At 52.7% G+C, this 18484-nt stretch overlaps 1 protein-coding gene across 1 annotated transcript; it reads left to right on the top strand.

The window, feature by feature from the left end:
• Positions 1 to 4300: 4300 nt before the first annotated feature.
• Positions 4301 to 18190, top strand: AMER3 (APC membrane recruitment protein 3). The gene is made up of 2 exons (XM_024243533.3): positions 4301 to 4382; positions 10182 to 18190. The coding sequence occupies exon 2, from the start codon at positions 10201 to 10203 to the stop codon at positions 12784 to 12786; it is 2586 nt and encodes an 861-aa protein (XP_024099301.2). The 5' UTR covers positions 4301 to 4382; positions 10182 to 10200; the 3' UTR covers positions 12787 to 18190.
• Positions 18191 to 18484: the final 294 nt, after the last annotated feature.

The following is an 18484-nucleotide window of genomic DNA, read 5'->3' as shown; positions in this document are numbered from 1 at the left end:
GGCAGGAGAATGGCGTAAACCTGGGAGGCAGAGCTGGCAGTGAGCCGAGACTGCGCCACTGCACTACAGCCTGGGTGACAGAGCGAGACTCCATCTCAAATAAATAAATAAATAAATAAATGGGTTTGAATGCTTACAAAAGTAGGCTGGGACAAAGCTACAGTAATCAAAACAGTGTGGTACAAAGACAGACATACAGACCGATAAAATAGGATAGAGAGCCCAGAAACAAACCGTCAAGTATTTAGTCAAATGACTTTCAACAAGGATGCCAAAACTATTCAATGGAAAAAGGACAGTCTTTTCAACAAATTATGCTGGGAAAACTGAATAGTCACATCAAAAAATGAAATTGGACTCTTACCTTCTACCATATACAAAAATTAACTAAAAATTGATCGAAGAGCTAAAGGTATAAAACTTTTAGAAGAAAACCCAGAAAATCTTTGTGACATTGGATTTTGCAATAATTTATTTGATATGACACCAAAAGTTCAAGAAATAATACACAAAATAGATAACCTGGACTTTATCAAAATTAATGAAAGCCACTCATCAAGAGTGACAAGGCAATCCACAGAATGAGAGAAAATATTTGCAAATCACTACTGGGTAGGGGATTAACATCCAGGATATATAAACAACTCCTAAAACTCAACAATAAAGACAAACAATCTAATTAAAAATGGAGAAAGGACTTGGATACTTCTCCAAAGAATATATACAAATGGCCAATAAGCATATGAAAAGATGCTCAATATCACTAATCATTAGGAAAATACAAATCAAAACCACAATGATATACGACTTCACAGCCATCCTAATGGATGGCTACTATTTATAAACAAACAACAAACAAGCAAAAACACACAGAAAACAACATGTTGGTGAGGATATGGAAAAATGCTCTACATTGCTGGTGGCATGTCAAATTGCACATAGTGGAGAACAGTATGATAGTTCCTCAAAAAATTAAACATAGAAACCGTATGACTCCAATATGGCACTTCCATGGTTTATATTCCAAAGAACCAAAAGCAGGAACCTAAACAGATATTTGTACATTGCTGCTTATAATAGCATTATTCACAATATCCAAAGGTGGAGCAACCCAAAGGGTCCATTGACAGATGAATGGATAAACAAAATGTGGTCTCTACACACAATGGAATAATATCCACTATTAAAAAGGAAGGATATTCTGACACATGCTACAACATGGATGCACCCTGAAAACATTATGCTAAGTGAAATCAGCCAGCCACAAAAAGACAGATACTGTATGATTCCACTTTGGTGAGGTACCTAGAGTGGTCAAAATCAGAGAAAAGTAGAATAGTGCTTCCCAGCAGCTAGGGGGAGAGGAGAATGAGGAGTTTTAGTGCTTAACGGGTACAGAATTTCTGTTGGGGTCAGGAACGTGTTTTGGCAATAGACTGTGGTGATGGTTGCACAACAACGTGAGGGTAAATGCCACTGAACTGTACACTTAAAAAGGGGTAAATGGTAAATTTCATATTATGTATATTTTACCACAATAAAGAAAAAGAAACCCGCCAGGCGTGGTGGCTCATGCCTGTAATCCCAGCACTTTGGGAGGCCGAGGAGGGCGGATCACCTGAGGTTGGGAGTTTGAAGCCAGCCTGACCAACATGGAGAAACCCTGTCTCTACTAAAAATACAAAATTAGGCAGGCGTGGTGCTGCATGCCTGTAATCCCAGCTACTCAGGAGGCTGAGGCAGGAGAATCGCTTGAACCCGGGAGGCGGAGGTTGCAGTGAGCCAAGATCACACCATTGAACTCCAGCCTGGGCAAAAAGAGCGAAACTCCATCTCAGAAAATAAAATAAATTTTTTTTTTAAAAAAAGAAAAAGAAACCAACTGTTCACTGTTTAGAAAATATGAAAGAAAAAAGTTTTTAAATATTGAAAATTTTAAAAGAAAAAGAAACAGCTCAAAGCAGTAGGTCTGATGGTACCCCATAAATGCAGCTGACCTGACTGGCACAGTGGACGGCCGACTCATTTGTGCCCAAAGTCAACTCTTTGGCCTGCCAAGAAAGCAAGGGGTGGTGTGGCCAGAAGTTCTGAGACCCTGGGGACAATCAAGTGACCAGGAAGCTAGTTCCAGGAAAGAAAAGGTTTACAGCCACTGCTCAAAAACACAGATGAGAAACCTAAGTCAGTGTATGGCACTTTTTTTTTTTTTTTTTTTTTTTTTGAGACAGAGTCTTGCTCTGTCGCCCAGGCTGGAGTGCAGTGCTGCGATCTCGGCTCACTGCAAGCTCCACCTCCCGGGTTCACGCCATTCTCCTGCCTCAGCCTCCTGAGTAGCTGGGACTACAGGCGCCCGCCACCGTGCCCGGCTCATTTTTTTTGTACTTTTAGTAGAGACGGGGTTTCGCCGTGTTAGCCAGGATGGTCTTGATCTCCTGACCTCGTGATCCACCCGCCTCGGCCTCCCAAAGTGCTGGGATTACAGGCGTGTAAGTCAGTGTATTGTAAAAATAAAATGTAAATTCACATTAGAATAATATTTAAGAAAAATCATTCAGTGGTATCTGAACTGGGTAGCCTAGTGTGAAAGATTTTTACAGGAGTCCTTGGGGAAGACCTGATCCCACATCTTGGGGAAATAAAAAATTTTAAATATATATTTTCATGTTACCCAAAAGTTAGTGGTGTTTGAAAACTCTCTGAAATGACAAAGTAGAAGGGTTGGAACAGTTTGCACTGGCCGAACGATGACCATGTGAGCATCGAAAATGAGCAATTATCACTCACTGGAAGAAGCTGAATCTGTAATTATCCTCACAATTATATGATTTTATAAGACACATTAAAAAATCCTTAAATGCAAAAGAGGGGAGAGCCTAATAAGGAAGGCTAATGCTTACTAATTTTAACAAGAGGAGGACTGTGGAGTCTGCGGGAGTCCTACCCCTGACTTGGGGTGTATGTGGCAACGAGGCAGAAACCGCCTTGTGGACCTAAGAGAAAGACAGGGAACTCCCACAGCTAGGATCTGCCAAAAAAGGTCAAGGTTACCAACAACATGGGCGAGGGGGCCTCTGGGGTCACGTTGAGTTAGTCACTGCATAGAAAGAGGGCTCAAATCTAAGAAATGCAAGGGGGTAGGTCACCCAAGGGTGGGAAAGGTCTTGGCTGGAGGATGAAGGGGCCTCTTGGCTCTGGGGCAAGGCGATGTCAAGGGGAATGACAAACCAAACCAGACCAAAGCAAGGGCACTCTGTGTCCTGGGTTCTCGGACAAGGTGACTGGGAGGGAGCCCACCAAGCTCAGGGAAAGGCCTGGCCTCCGTCATCCACCTGAGCTCTGCCCTCCCTTCAGCCTCAGCCTCAGCGTGGACCCGGGACTCCTGCATCCTCCCGTCCTGCCCAGCCTGGGCACACCACGGCCGAGAGCCTCCTGTTGGCATCAGCCTCTACCCAGCACCGACTGTGCACTCCCGCCCCCCACCCCCACACCTCCGCCCCACACTACTGGCACTGCTGCCTGAGCCCTCCTGGAGTTACTTAATCCACCCCAGCCCCAGGCACTGAACCACGAGTGCAGACCCCTCGTCCTCAGTTCTGCGGAGAGAGGGTCCCCACAGCATTTCTGCTCCTCCCCCAAGACTGCGGCAGGGCACAGCACCAGCGGACCCCACACAGTGAGTACCTGTAGGGCAAGTGCCTGTTTCGTTCTCTTAATAATAGAGTCAGGTCCCTTCTCCAAGGGAAGACTCTGTCTTGCAGCCCCAGCCTGGCCTGCCCCTTCTTGCAGGCCCGCTCCGAATCCTCGGTAGTACTCGTGACGAGGCTTCGGGTGGCCGAGCCCTTCCGAGAGTGTTGCGGTCGGTAGGGCTGGCTCTCTGGGCTGAGGGGGAGGGGCTCCCACACCTGTGCGCTCCCGGAAGAGGGGACAGCGGCGGGGGCGCCTTGCGCACGGGGGCGAGGGGAGACGACTGCGCCTGAGGGAGGCACAGCCGCAGCCGGGTGGGAGGCAGAGACACCCAGAAACAGAGACGCGGCGATACGAACAGACAAAGCCGGCCCGAGCGCGGCCCGAGCGGCGGCGCAGGGAGGCGGCAGCGTGGCGGAGCAGCCCCCACCGCGGCCGGCGCGCCCCTTCGCCACCCCTGCGCGCTAGCGCCGGCCCGCCCCTCCCGCCGGCCTCCGGCGGCTTAACCCTCGCCAGCCCGACCCCGCGAAGCCCCTGGAGCCGCGGTGGGTGGGTGCGGGCGCCGGGCCTCCCCCTCCCGGCCGCGGCGCGCGGCGCGCGGCGCCGGGAGCTGACCGTGGTGCTGAGCGCGGCTCGCGCTCCGACGCGGTGCCCGAGCCTGTCGCGGCCGCGCCCTGCTGCAGTGCCGGCCCCCAGCGGTAAGTCGCCAAGGCCCCGAGAGGCTGCGTCGGTCCTGCCCCGCGGATGTGGACCCTGGGGGGAGGGTAAGGATTGGGGAATTTGGTGCATTCTCTGGCGCGATGGACGGGCTGAGGGCAGGAAGCAGGGTCGACACCCTCCACCCAGCGGTTCCCGGCGCAGTCAGGGGCCTGGGGGCGGTGACCCTTTTAGGTCTGGGCTAGGGAAGCGGAGAAACCCTCCGCTGGCGGATGCAGGAGCTGAGGAAGAGCCAATACGGCTGTGAGGCCCATCAACTTGCCCCTGGGCAGGCCAGGACCGCCCAGAGGCTCCCTCCAAGGAGGTGGGCCAGGACCTTCCCTCCCCAGAGGGCCCTTTGTCTCCCCAATGTGGGGGTTGGGTGGCTTGGTGGTGCTCTCACCGCAGATTCTATTTCTGCTTTATTCCCCATTCCCACCCCCACCCCAGAGCACGGTCGCTTTCCCTCCCCACAGTGGCCCTCACTCCAGCCCTCCCATGACAAGGCAGCCTACTACCGAGAACGCTATTGCCCCATAGCTCTGCCACCAGCCCAGTTTCCAGAGGTCCCTGGGCCTGCGCTTTTTTATCACCATACACTCCTTTGTATCACACTGCTGTGACTTTCCTGCATACCGGAGAAGGCATAGAAAATACCAAAACTATTAGCCAAACGATTTTTTGTCTCAAGGCGTTTCTATGGCATGTGTATTCCTCCAGGGTTTTTATTTTGCTCCATGAAATCAAACATCCAGACACTTTTCAGGTTAAGAAAGGAAAGAAAGGCACAGAATTACCTTCTCAAAGGAAAAAGAAAAAGCTGGGCAGCTAAGCCTGAGTTGGTCATTAGAAAAGCAACCAGTGGAATAACTTCATTTGCCTAATTTGCAATAAATTCATGTCTACGTGTGCCGTGTAAAACACTGTAAAACACTGTGATGGGAGGTGCACAGACACAGGAGTCTCTGCCCCCACCTTCTCTCCCCTAAACCCTGCTTGGGCTCCTAACTCGCCTCTGTGTCTCCGCTGTCCATTTTCATCTGCATCTTTGAAAGTGAGAATTGGCCCCTGTCACTCGCCCTGGAAGGCTGGCTCCCCGTGGCTTGCAGATAAAAGCACGGCCCTCGCTGAGACCTCAGACCGGGTGTGGTGTGCACAGCCCATCTCCAGGCCTCGTCCCTCTGGCTTGCTGCTCTGGCCACTTGAGCCACTTTCAGATCCTTAAATATTCTACTTCTCTTGCTCCTCGGGGCCTTTCTGAAGGGTGTTCTGTCTGCCTGGAATATGTGTGCAGTGTCTTTTGCCTGGCTGTCGTCTTCTGTCTTTTAAGGTTTGGTTTAAATATCACATCCCTGTAACAGAATTAATTGAGTAAATACATTGTGTGGTCCCTGTTCCCATGGAACTTGCAAGTTCATCTTAGAGATGAAAGACTCAGCCCAGGGCCCTGGTGTCACTGAACTGTCTTAAAAAATGATGCACATAGGCCAGGAGCGGTGGCTTACGCCTGTAATCCTGGTACTTTGGGAGGCCGAGGTGGGAGGATCACGAGGTCAAGAGATCAAGACCATCCTGGCCGGCCGGGTGCAGTGGCTCACACCTGCAATCCCAGCACTTTGGGAGGCCGAGGCGGGTGGATCATGAGGTCAGGAGATCAAGACCATCCTGGCTAACACGGTGAAACCCCATCTCTACTGAAAGTACAAAAAAAATTAGCCGGGCATGTTGGCGGGCACCTGTAGTCCCAGCTACTCAGGAGGCTGAAGCAGGAGAATGGCGTGAACCCGGGAGGTGGAGCTTGCAGTGAGCCAAGATCACGCCACTGCACTCCAGCCTGGGCGACAGAGCGAGATTCCGTCAAAAAAAAAAAAAAAAAAAAAAAAAAAAAAAAAAACCCACCATCCTGGCCAAGATGATGAAACCCCATCTCTACTAAAATTAAGAAGAAAAAGAAATTAGCTGGGCATGGTGGTGCATGCCTGTAGTCCCAGCTGTTCAGGAGGCTGAAGCAGGGGAATTGCTTGAACCCAGGAGGCAGAGGTTGCAGTGAGCCGAGATCACACCACTGCACTCCAGCCTGGGCAACAGAGCGAGAAAAGAAAGAAGGAAAGAGAGAGAGAGAGAAAGGAAAGAAAGAAAAGAAGGAAGGAAGGAGAAAGAAAGAAGGACGGAGGGAGGGAGGAAAGGAAGGAAGGAAGGAGAGAAGAAAATGATTCACATAAACTATATCACAGAATTAAAATCTCAGACTCTGCATCCTGTTTAGGGAACTTAGGTGTAAACATTTGACTAAGATGTCTCAAATATAAAATAGTTCATTTAATTAAGTAATAGCTCACCGCCTACTATAGTTGGAATCCTGGACCTTAAAGAATTTTCAATCTCGTTGGGGAGTGCAACCAAGCACCAGAATGAATAGTTGGTGGTTGCTGAGCCCTGCAGACAAGAAGGCACCCGAAGGGTAGGGACGGGTCTGAACCCTCCTTGGGGGAGGGATGTGGCACTTGTGGGAGTGGACCTGTCATGTTTCTTGCTGGAGTTCCACTCACAGGGGTTTATAGCCACAGGGTTACAAAACAGTGTGCATTTTTGCAACTGAGAACCTGGACGCATTTGGCCTCTGCCCTCAGGCAGTGACAAGGCCAGCATCTGGCTGTCCACATAAATCCCATTCTGCCCCAGAGAACTGTCACAGGAGTTGACTTCTCAGCCTGCCTCCAGCCAAGCAGTGGGCCCTCCAACCACCCAGGGAGTTTCCACCCCCATCATAGGTCACACATTTCCAAAGAGACAGGTTCCGATAAAACATTTTAATATGGATTTGGACTGGAGCGAACACAGACTAGAGTTCATGGGATGCTCCAGTATTGCTAAGCCTCTGGTTCCTCATTCTGTGTCCTACGCTTATTGTCCTGTCTCTATGCAAAGTGCTCAATAAACTCAGGAGATGGGCTTGGCATTGTTAGTGTCACTGAGTCCAGCCATCTATAGCAATGACAGCTATTTTAAAGGATCATTTTTCAAGTTCAGAGTGGAGTGAAATTTCCAACTGTTCATGATTTTAAATCAGTTGACTGTTATGAGAACTGAGAAACTGGTAGTTTTATTTATAGACATCTATATCAAATAAAACATTTTTGTTCTTGCAGTTGCAAAATTCTGCACACGGTGAAATAATCCTTGCTGTGCCTGGCTGAAGTTATTTCCAACAGAATGTCAATCAAAAGATTTTTCCAAAACATAGAAAAGAATAAGGGAAATAGAGATCTCATAATGAATATTTCCAAAATTTCGTGCCATAGGAATTATTATTACCTTCAATCATAATTTTTCTAAATCTGTGTGAGCTACGCTTCTTGCTTTTAATCTTCACTTTCATTGTGTTTTACAATATTTTTCATGAAAACACATTTATTATTCTACTTTTAGATTTCCCACAAAAGAGTCTGAGCTGTTGGTTTATAGACTGTCAGGTTCAGAATCAGATAGACCTGGGTTCAGATCCCAACTCTGTCACTTAACACCTGTGTGACTTGGGTCAGTTCATTGACTTCTCTGAATCTGAATTTATCCTTTGTTAAATGGGGGTTACAATAGTTTGCCCCTCATACGGTTACGGGCCAAGCTGTCCACCTGGTTAGGTGGGTGTAACCAAGACTCCAGCCAGGGTCATCTGAGCCACAGCTTGGAGAGTAAGCCCTGTGCTGTGTGCAGCAAAGCCCAGCAGAGCTCCGGAGGCCTTATCACGGCTGCAAAGGATTGTGCAGACTAGAAAGTCTGCAGGTGCAGGGTGGGAAAGGCTTAGGCATACACCATCTGGCATGAGGCAGAAAAGCCAGTGTGGCTGCTCAGGGCAGTCTCCCTCTGTCCAGGGTGCCACCAGCAACAGCTGAGCTGCAGCTGGAGCCCAGCCCAGGTTCTGTGACTCTTCTGGCATGGTGCCTACTTCTTCTCATCCTCCAACCAAAAGTCTGAGGTGCTTCCTCCAAGGGGAGGAAGCACTTCCCTTGAGTGGGAGCGGGTGGAGCCTGGTCGGCTTGCCCCTGCCAGCCCCTGCAGTGCCAGCTCTTCCACCCCTTCCCATCTTCTTGGCCTCAACGTGCCCACTGGGCTATGAGGCAGTCCCTCGCCCCCCTGGGTCCTCATGAAGAAGCATTTCAGGGTCTCTGGCAGGTAGCTGCAAAGCTTACTTGGGGTGGGGTGTAAAAGGCACACCGGCTGACAGAGCCCCAGGTCATGTTCATGCCTGCTGCAGGCTTCCTCACAGCCAGGAGCTGGGGGATGAGTGCAGGGCTGCCTCCGTGTAGTCCTTATGGAGAGGCAAAGGAGCCAGCCGCAGTCTCTCCCTGGCCAGACTGACAGAGGACTGACTGTCAGGCTACTCACTACCAAGAAAGGTGGAGACCCTGGCAGACAGAGGTGTTTTAGGTGAAAAGAGCAGGCTGAGTCCAGGGCCATGAGGACATGGTGAGGGGAACAGAGGGGAGGGGCTCAGTCTGCCCTCTCTTCCTGGGTACTGAAGGTCTCCACAACACACCCCAAGGCAGCATGTTTAAAACTAAACCCTAGCTCTTCTTTCACCTTGGCTCAGCTCCCTCCTCCTCCCCTCATTTCCCTCCTCGAGCTGTCCCACACTGTTGGTGTAGATCCAAGCCTTGACCTTCAGAACTCCCTGCCTGCTTCTCTATCCCTGCTGTGGGTGAACCCTGGCATTCTTCCCTTTGGAAGACCCTACATTACCCCTGCAGCCTCCATCTGCCTTGCTCCCCATCCTCAGTCCATTTGGACTGCGTCTGGCAAGTCTTCTCTGCTCACAATTCATTTTTTCTGTCCTCCACTCGGAGGTCAGGTGCGTGGCCCTAGACCGCCAACTTCATTAAAGTCCCTGCTTCTACCCACCCATAGGAAGATGGCTGTAGCTCCCCACTGATCTCAGTGTAAGGCCGGATGCCCTAACTGGGCCAGGACAGTCAATTGGCTAGCACTGCTGCCACCTGTCCACCTCCATGCCCAGGGCAGATCCCAGGACCCTTTCCCATTGAACTCAGACCAGGCATCAGAAACCCTCTCTGCATGGCACTGCAGGCGTCAATATGCCTCGGTGATGTGTGCACAAAAGGTGGTGGCTGCCTACCCTTGCAGCTCTGCCTGCCCACCCTGTGTCCCATGCTTGCCTCCCACCACGATGCTCTGGTTCCTCTGTGTCCATGCTCTGCCTGCACTGTGAGGTTCCGGGCTGTGTCTTGCCTAATGGCCTCTGTAGATAGAGTCTTGCCTCCCTGCACAGGCACACAGTCCTGGAGTCTGCAATATGCACACCCCCATAGCCCCAGCTGAGGGCCAGCTGCCTTCGGCCCAGGAAGCAGGTAGGCTTGGGTGTCCCTTTAGCTGCCTGATGAAGGAGGCCACTGCCCCAATTGGATCCTCCGCCCATCCACTCAGAAGGGCCATGACACCCACTCCTTAAGGACATGCTGCAGATACACTAAGGAGCTGTTTGTAGAACGCTGGGCACTCTACACAGAACACGGGAGTCTGAATGGGCCAAATGAGCTAAAAGGGAGATTGGGAGAGTCAAGCACTCATGGGTGCAGCAGTCACCAGGCCCCAGGCAGCTCTCATTTTGGCTCCTACTGTGTGCTGTTAGGGCTGCTCCAATCTTTCTCCCCCCCCCGCAAGGAGGATCTCCTGGGACAGAGGCCCCTGCAGAGAGTGAGCTGTGTGAGAGGGGTAGGCAGGGTCTTCCAGAGCCCAGGGCCCTCCCGTCTATGATACTGAGTGCCTCCTGCTTTCCTCCACAGCAGCCGGGACACTGGCAGCATGGAGCTGAAGAGAGGAAAGACCTTCATCAAGTCCAGCCTGCAGGTTTCCCACGAGAAACCCCCAGACCCAGCAGCCGTGGCTGCAGCCAGGGAGGGGACAGGCCCCTGGTCAGTCCTGCCAGGAGGGCAACAGAGGCCCCACAGTGAGAAGGGCCCCCAAGCCAGCCCCAGTGCCCAAGAATACGACAGATGCCCCAACAAAGGGGCACAGCTGGACCCCAAAGGGGGACCCACAGCCCTCTGCGGAGCCACCTTCAAACCGGTGCGAAAGAGCAAGACTCACGACAGCATGTCTGGGGCAGGCAGGGCCACGGCTGCCACAGGGCAGCTGGTGGGCAGTGCAAGCTTCCCAGGCTCCCCAGGCAGCCGGCGCATGATTGACTACCGCCACTTTGTGCCCCAGATGCCCTTTGTGCCGGCTGTGGCCAAGAGCATCCCGAGGAAGAGGATTTCCCTGAAAAGGCCCAAGAAGTGCTTTCGGAACCTATTCCACATTCGCAGAAACAAGACTGAGGACTTGGCCTCGCTGGCGGCCGAGGGGAAAAGCCTGCCCTCCCCAGGGGACCCGTCAGACCCTGGGGGGCGGCGAAGCAAAGCCTTCTTCCCCCCGGGTGAGGGGCTGGGGCTGGACGGCCTGTGCCAGGACCTGTCGGACAGCGAGCTCCTGGCCGATGCATCCTTTGGTCTCTGCAGGGCCCTGTGTGAGGACGTGGCCTCGCTCCAGAGCTTCGACTCGCTCACGGGTTGTGGGGAGGTCTTTGCAGATGAGAGCTCGGTGCCATCCCTGGAGCTGAACGAGGGCCCGGAGAGCCCAACCCAGGCTGCTCAGGGCCCGGAGAGCAAGGTTCCCAGGGGCCCTCTCCAGGGCAGTGTGGAGCAGCTGGCCTCGCCCGCCCAGAATGAAGCCTCTGACTTCACCAGGTTCTGGGACAGTGTAAATCGCTCAGTGCGTCAGCAGCAGCGTGCCCTGCTAGGCCCGTGGCTTTCAGGCCCCCAGGGGACAGACAGGGACCAACCCTGGCTGGACACAGCTGGGCTCGCTGAGCTGCCCCTCTGCCCCTGCAGGGACCCTCGCAGTGGCTCCAAAGCCAGCTCCATTGACACAGGCACCCCCAAGAGCGAGCAGCCCGAATCCGTGTCCACAAGTGACGAGGGCTACTATGATTCCTTCTCGCCAGGCCTTGAGGAGGACAAGAAGGAAGCTGAGAGCCCAGGCACTCCTGCCGCCACCTTCCCACGGGACAGCTACAGTGGGGACGCCCTCTACGAGCTCTTCCACGACCCCAGCGAGGGTCCTGTTGGCCCCAGCCCAGATGATGACCTGTGTGTGTCTGAGAGTCTGTCAGGGCCAGCCCTGGGGACGCCACTGTCCATATGTAGCTTCCGAGTGGGGGCCGAGGAGAACTTGGCCCCAGCACCAGGCCCCGACCTGCTCAGCCAGGGCTTCCTGCAGAGCTCCTGGAAGGGCAAGGAGTGCCTGCTGAAACTGTGTGACACTGAGCTCGCCATCACCATGGGCATCGTCAGCTGGCTGCGCCGAGGCCCCATGGCCCGTGCCCCACCCACCCCTGGGCAGCCTGTGGCTCCACCTGGTCCCCAGGGAGCCCCCAGGGCACCCACAGAGAAGCTAGGGGGCAGGGAGGGCCTGCCCTCAGATGCAGGGGGGGCGACAGTTTGCTCAGCACCCAGCAGGCAGGAGCTGTGGGCACACCCGGGCACCACAGGCCTGCTCGCCGGAGAGAGCAAGCCCCCCGGGGGGGCCACACAAGGGACTGGCACACTGTCCAGGGATGCCTCTCTAGAGGAAGAGACACGAGGTCACTCTGAAGGCTTGTTCTCCTCTATGGAGTCTGCAGCCACTTCGACAACAGATACTTCCAGTGAAAACAAGGCCCCAGCCCCTTCTGCCTGGCCCTGCTCCCAGAAGGAGCCTGGGCCACCAGGGGTCCTGGGGTGTTTCCGAGACCCCTGGAGGCCAGGTCACGGGGGTGACACTCTGGATGCAGAGCCCACGCTGGCAGGCTGTGTAGCCCGTGTGGCAGCCCTGAAGATCAGCTCAAACAACCAACCCCCGGCCGCATGGCCTCCAAGGCAAGACATGGGCAGTGGGCTCTTTGGGCAGCGCTGGGCCAGGGGCCCTGACATGCTGGAGCAGAAACAGTCCAGCAGCTCCCCCAGCATGACCACTGTCCATGGCCTACCCTACTCGGCCAGCACACAGGACCAGAGGTGTCGAGATCGTGTCCAGGACCTGAGCTGGCTCAGGGTGGAGCCCACCGGGCTAGGTGTCCAGACCTGGGCCTCTGTGGAGGACCAGCCCCTGCAGCTCAGCACAGAGGCTGTGGAGCAGGTGGCATATGGCAGCCAGCTGGACTCTGAGCCCCCCTCAGCCCCTGCTGCCCGGTGGAGTTCCCAGGGCCACCATCCAGAAAGCCTGGGCCTCACTTTGAACAGCCAGCAGGAAGGGGGGGTGTCTGCAAGTGCCCCAGAATGCCGCTGCAGCCTCCTGGCCCGTGAGGGCCTCCTCTGTGGCCAGCCAGAAGTGGGGGCCTCTGGGCCAGCCATGGCTGAGCCCCATCTGTAGCACAGGCTCACACGCACCAGGAACTGCATGTGTCTTCATGATCACTTTCAGGAAGACTCAAATCTCTATCTTTTGTCCCTGATGTGGGTACTGTGTTGGGGGTGGGGGGTGGCAGGACTCAGGCATGCAGAGAGTAGCATGTTCATGTGGAGGCATCCTTGCCTGAACCCACCAGCTCAGGCAGCCCACCGCCAAAGACAGTGCGAAGCTGCAGCCACCTAGCTGCTCCTCATGCAGGGGCTGGAGAGAGGGGCTAGGGCTTGAAACTGATGGAGAGAAACAGCTGCACATTGTAAGTGGGAAGCAGAGAGCCAATAAGTCTGCCCGGGATGTGTGTGAATCCCAAAAGACACAATCCCAAATGCCATAGTCTCAAGTGTTGAGAATCCAAAATATTAAAATTACTATACTCTAAAATCTGAAAATCACAATCCCAAAAGATCTAAATCCTGGAAATATAATTCTGGGAAATTTTTTTTAAATTTTTTAAAAGATACTTACATTTTAAAAGGATTTATTTGAGAAACATAAAAACACAACAGAACACATCATCAGCCACTTTGCACAATAAAATAGGCAATAATATTTTTGGAAGCATAAACAGGTATACTGACAGTTACACGGGTGTGAGTTATTAGCAGACAAACTATATTCATAAAGAAATAGGTCAAAATGGGAAATGAATACATGCATGTCACTATGCTGGGTAATTGTGTGCACCTCGCTTTATATCTGCAGTCATATCATGACCAACAACCTAAGTCTTTTGACGAAGTCAATCTGTGATGCATCACCACCACACACACAGTTGCCCAAAGAGCGGAGATGGCAAGAACTTTCATCTCTCACAATTGCAGATGTACAAAAATTACATCTCTTCATTTATGGAGGAAGTTTTGACGTTTTTATACACACGCACAATGCTTACACACACCGTCAACCTGGGATGCTGGCAGGGTGGCTCAGGACGAAAGCCTCAGGACCCAGGAGGGCCATGGGTGTAAGTCCCAGAGTCCAAAGGCCAGCGAGCCTGAAGCTCTGATGTCAAGGCAGTGGAAGAAAAGCCTGTCCCAGCTCTCAGAGAGAGACCAATTTGCCTTCTGTATTTGTTCTCCCTGGGCCTCGGCAGATTGAATGCTGCCCACCAACATTGAGGGTGGATCTTCCCCACCTAGGACCCTCAGACTCACACACTAATCTCTGGAAACACCTCACAGACGCCCAAAATAATGGTCTCCCAGGTCTCTAGGTATCCCTTAACCCAGTCAAGTTCACACCCAAAATAAAGTCCACAGGTCCACCCCTTGTCAACTTGGCATCCATCCGCATCCCCTTAAACCATTCTCAGTCTCCAAATAAAGCCCCAAGCAAGGCAGTAGCTCCACCTAACATGATGCAACTATCCTGGGATTGTGATTTTCAAGACTTTAGATGTTAGAGATTTGAAACTTTAGAGATTTGCGTCTTTCAATATTTCAATGTTGGGGACCAGTGTTTGGGATTATGTCTTTCAGAATAATGATCCAAACTTTTGTGAGGACTGTGAGGCTTAGGGTGGGAGACGGGTAGGGGAGCCGATCTTAGGAAGGCCCACCGAACCGGCCTCAATCTGGCCCCAGTCTGGCCTACTTGCTGCCCCAGGACAGGTGGCTACCACATGCTGAGGGCCTGAAGGGCGTCCCCTCAGGAACGTTGTATTACTCTGTTTTGTGTTGCTATAAAGGATAACTGTGACCAGGTCATTTATAAAGTAAAGAAGTTTGTTTGGCTTATGATTCTGCAGGCTCTACAGGCATGGCACCAGCATCTGCTTCTGTGTTTTTTGTTTTTTGTTTTTTGAGACAGGGTCTCACTTTGTTGCCCAGGTGGGAATGGGAGTGCAGTGGCACGGTCTTGGCTCACTGCAGCCTCTACCTCCTGGGCTCAAGCAATCCTCCCACCTCAGCCTCCCAAGTAGCTGGGACTACAGGCGTGCGCCACCTTGCCTGGCTAATTTTTCTATTTTTTTGTAGAGACGGGCTTTCGCCATGTTGCCTCAGCTAAAATGTTTCAAAATCTCCTCAGCTAAAATGTCTCAAAATCTCCTCAGCTAAAATGTCTCAAAATCTCAGCCTCCCAAAGTGCTGGATGACAGGAGTGAGCCAGCCAGCATCATGCATCCCTGTGCAGCCCTGCCAGGGCTGGCTGGACCCTCCCACCCTTGTTGATGGGCAGTGCTAGATTATTTGTCACGAATCATCCCCTACAATGATTTCCCTCCGCTTGCACTCTCTAACTAGAGCCATGGATGGCCAAATGCTCTTTGGGAAGAAGCCAATGGATTCTCCTCAGCTCTGCCTACAAGTAACAAAGGCTTTTGACTCCACTCCCTCCACGCTGTCAGATCGCCATTCCCCTTCAGGAAAACTTCAAATGGGGCTGTGGACCTCACTCCCTAAAATGTCACAACACATGTGCAGCACCCCGACATTCAGAATCATGAAGGCAGAAGGTGGCTGGTGTCTGTAGGAGGGACAGGTGTCCGTCCTGGGCCAGTGTCAGGCCAGCAGGTGCAAGGACAGATGGGCCATCCACATTCTCCAAGATCAGCTTCTACCTCAACCAGCATGCCTCAGCAAGATGCCAGGATGGGGCTCCACCGGCAGCCGCGAAATGGGTTTCTGGAGGAAAGACCAGCACAGGAAAAGGCGTCAGTCAGGTCGCAGGCAAACTGCTAGGGAAATCCCGTCTCACGCAGAGCTCCCACCAAGAGGAGCGTGAGTTGTGATGTCCTGGCTCGAGAAGAAGGCAGCACAGGATCTGCAGCTGAGGGTGGCCCTCCCACCAGGGGACGCTGGTCAGTGCCTCTCCTGACTGCCTGACGCTTAGTCTCCGGTAGCCCTCTCTCACCAGGGCTCCCTGAGGCCTGCTGCGAGCAGGACACAGGCTGCACGTCACAGGTTCCAAAGTGTGCAGCAAGGCTTCTGACCAGGCCCGTCCAGACCTGGAGCCCCTGTGGAGCCACATCTGAGCCCTCCTCCCAAGACTTACATACAGGACCACAGCAGCATCACCGAGCCGAGCTGGGGGCAAGTTCCACTAGATTCGCTTACCTGATCCTTGCATCAACCTCAATGCAGTTGTCAGCTCCATTTTTCAGACCTGGACACGGAGGCACAGGGTGCTGGTGTGACTTGCCCACAGTTAGTGTGTGAGGTGATGGGTTTTGTCCTGTCCCAGCTCCAAGGGCTCTGCTCTTCCTCAGGCTCCAGAACCTCCCACTGAGCTCCTGCAGTGAAGTCCCCACTCAGAGCCCTCAGCCCTTCCTGCTTTCAGGCTCCAGATGTCAGAACACCCTTGGGTGCCAGCCACAAGTGCCCCTCCGGCAGGCTGAGCACCCAGGGGGAGGCTGTCTTGACTCAACCCCAGGCCGAGGCTTTGTGCTGCACCTGAGGGAGTAGCCACTCCGTAAATCCTTGTTGAAAGAATGAAGTGTCAAAAAGTTGTGCATGCTTTTCTGATTTCTTGTTGACCATGAGCCTTATGTCTGGAGGGCGACTCTGGCCTGAGTGCCAGCCGCCTCCCCCCTGGCAGAGACAGAACACTCCCTTGTGCCATGCTTGTGATGCAGTGACTCATGGTGATGGAGAGCCCAGCCAGGCCCAACGGCGCTGGGAAGGGCAGGAATCCAGGGGGTCAGGGAGTGGTCAGGAGGGCCTGGGGTCCAGAGAGGGGCATAGGGTGCCCAGGACCTGAGCCATGTGGAGGCATGGTCTACAGTGACCCAGCTGCAGGGCCATGCCTCCTGGGAGGACCCGCTGGCCTCGGCTCTCCACTTGGGGGCACTATAGACAACCTCAGAACCCCAGATTCGAATTCAGCATCTGGGGCTGGGGTCCCAGGAGTGGCCTGCTAGGCACCCTGCTGGGGGATGGAGGGGGCAGTGTGAGCTCCCTCAGGGTGATCTCTCTCTGTCTGCACCCCACCCTCAGCCTGTTTTTGCCTGCAGGCCTCAGGGTGACCCACTGTGGATAAAGAAGGGAACTTCAAGCCCAGCTCCCGGGACACGTGCCTAGCCCAGTGCTGGGAGCAGAAGAGGCTGGCTGGGCATGTTCAGACCTCCCTGGTCATTTCCAGCCCTCTCATCCACACATGGCTGTAGAGGTGACAGCAGATTTCCCCACGTGAAATAAAATCCTGAGAAGTCGGTCCAGTTGCCCTAAGCTCACAGCTGTCCCACAGAGCTTGAGTGGCTCGCCCAGGCTCCCAGAGTCCCACAGGTTGCGGAAAAGGGGTTTGCCCAGGGGCCGTGCAGTGGGGCTTCCAACCTGCCACGTTGTGCTGGGAAGCTGGGAACACTGGGTAGGGCCAGGAGGGAGAGAGGGAGGACGGGCAGGAGGTGCTGAAAAGGAGAAGAGGCGAAGGCCAGCACAGGCAGGGAGAGACTGCAGACCACATCCCAGGATGCTTCATGTCTTTCTTGGTTTTGTATTTTATTTTATTTTCTGGAATGGGAATAAATACACAGGATACAAAACTCAGAAGGCACAGTAGGGAAACAGTGAAAGTGGAATCTCCATCCTTCCTTCCTCAGCCCTCTGTTGTTACAAAATTAATCCACTCTGACAGAAGACAAAATTGCAACAAATTTCATTACAGATCTAATTGGCTTTTATTTGTGATTGATGAATGCGGCAGCCTCCATTCTACAAAACAGAATGAGAGCTGCTCCAGGCAATGACAGAACACTGGGTTTTGTAAGGTGGGGGCAAAAAAACAGTAACAGGAAAGAAGCTGATCAGTTAACAGCAGGCTACTTCAGGTGACTGCATTGTAAGGGCTGAAGCAGAGGGGCTTGCTTATCACATAGACTCCGGGAGACTGGAATCTCTCATTTCCAGGAAAAACTAGTCTGTTTTGGAATCTAGCTGCTTAAAGTTTCAGTTTGGTCATGTGGCATTTAGCACGAGTGACTGCATTGAGGTTTGGTCTGGTCTGTTGGGATCTGGGGCAGGAGCTCAATCCAGACCCAAGGCCACCTGGGATTGTGTTTTCACAACAGTGACCACACCCAATCCAAACAGCCCCAGTGCACAGGCCCCTTCCCTCCTTTTCTCCAGCCCTGGTGGGAGACGTCAGACTCTTTGTATTCCCGTGACATACACACTGTTAACGGAGAAACCATATTCTGTGGAATACCTTCAAGAGGCTTACCCTGAGCCAATATGAGTGACTGCGGGCCCAGGAAAACACAAACCCAAGAAGTCTGGAGTCAGTGGGCCTGAAGCAGTCGGATTACAGTTTGGTTTTATGCATTTTAGGGAGGCAGTGGTTACAGGCAAAGACATAAATCATACTTGCCTGAAAAATCTACCTAAAATAATAAAACATGAAAAAAAAAAGGCGGGGGGGTAGATATAAATCAGTCAGGGAAGTATACATTGGTCCAGCCCAAAAAGGCGGGATGTCTTGAAGTGGGAGGGAGGGCTTACAGGTTATAGGTGGCTTTAGAGATTCTTTAATTTGCAATTGGTGAAAGGAATCAGGCTCTGTGTAAAACTGAGTCAGCAGAAAGGAAAGTTTTCAATTCAGGTAAGAATGCTATCTATGCAGCAAGATTGCTGGCCTGCAGGCTGACTTAACCCTGGTCTTGCATGGCCTTAGGTCTTGCTTATAATTTGGCATCGTATTGCCCCAAAGAGTCTGTTTTGGCTGGTGC

This window comes from Pongo abelii, chromosome 11, assembly GCF_028885655.2.
Source record: "Pongo abelii isolate AG06213 chromosome 11, NHGRI_mPonAbe1-v2.0_pri, whole genome shotgun sequence".
NCBI lineage: Eukaryota > Metazoa > Chordata > Mammalia > Primates > Hominidae > Pongo > Pongo abelii.
Note: the sequence above shows the minus strand (reverse complement) of the source record. Positions and strands in the feature narration are given on the sequence as shown.

Excerpts from the sequence above, each read along its gene's own strand:
- AMER3 (XM_024243533.3), top strand. The coding sequence starts at position 10,201 with ATGGAGCTGAAGAGAGGAAAGACCTTCATCAAGTCCAGCCTGCAGGTT.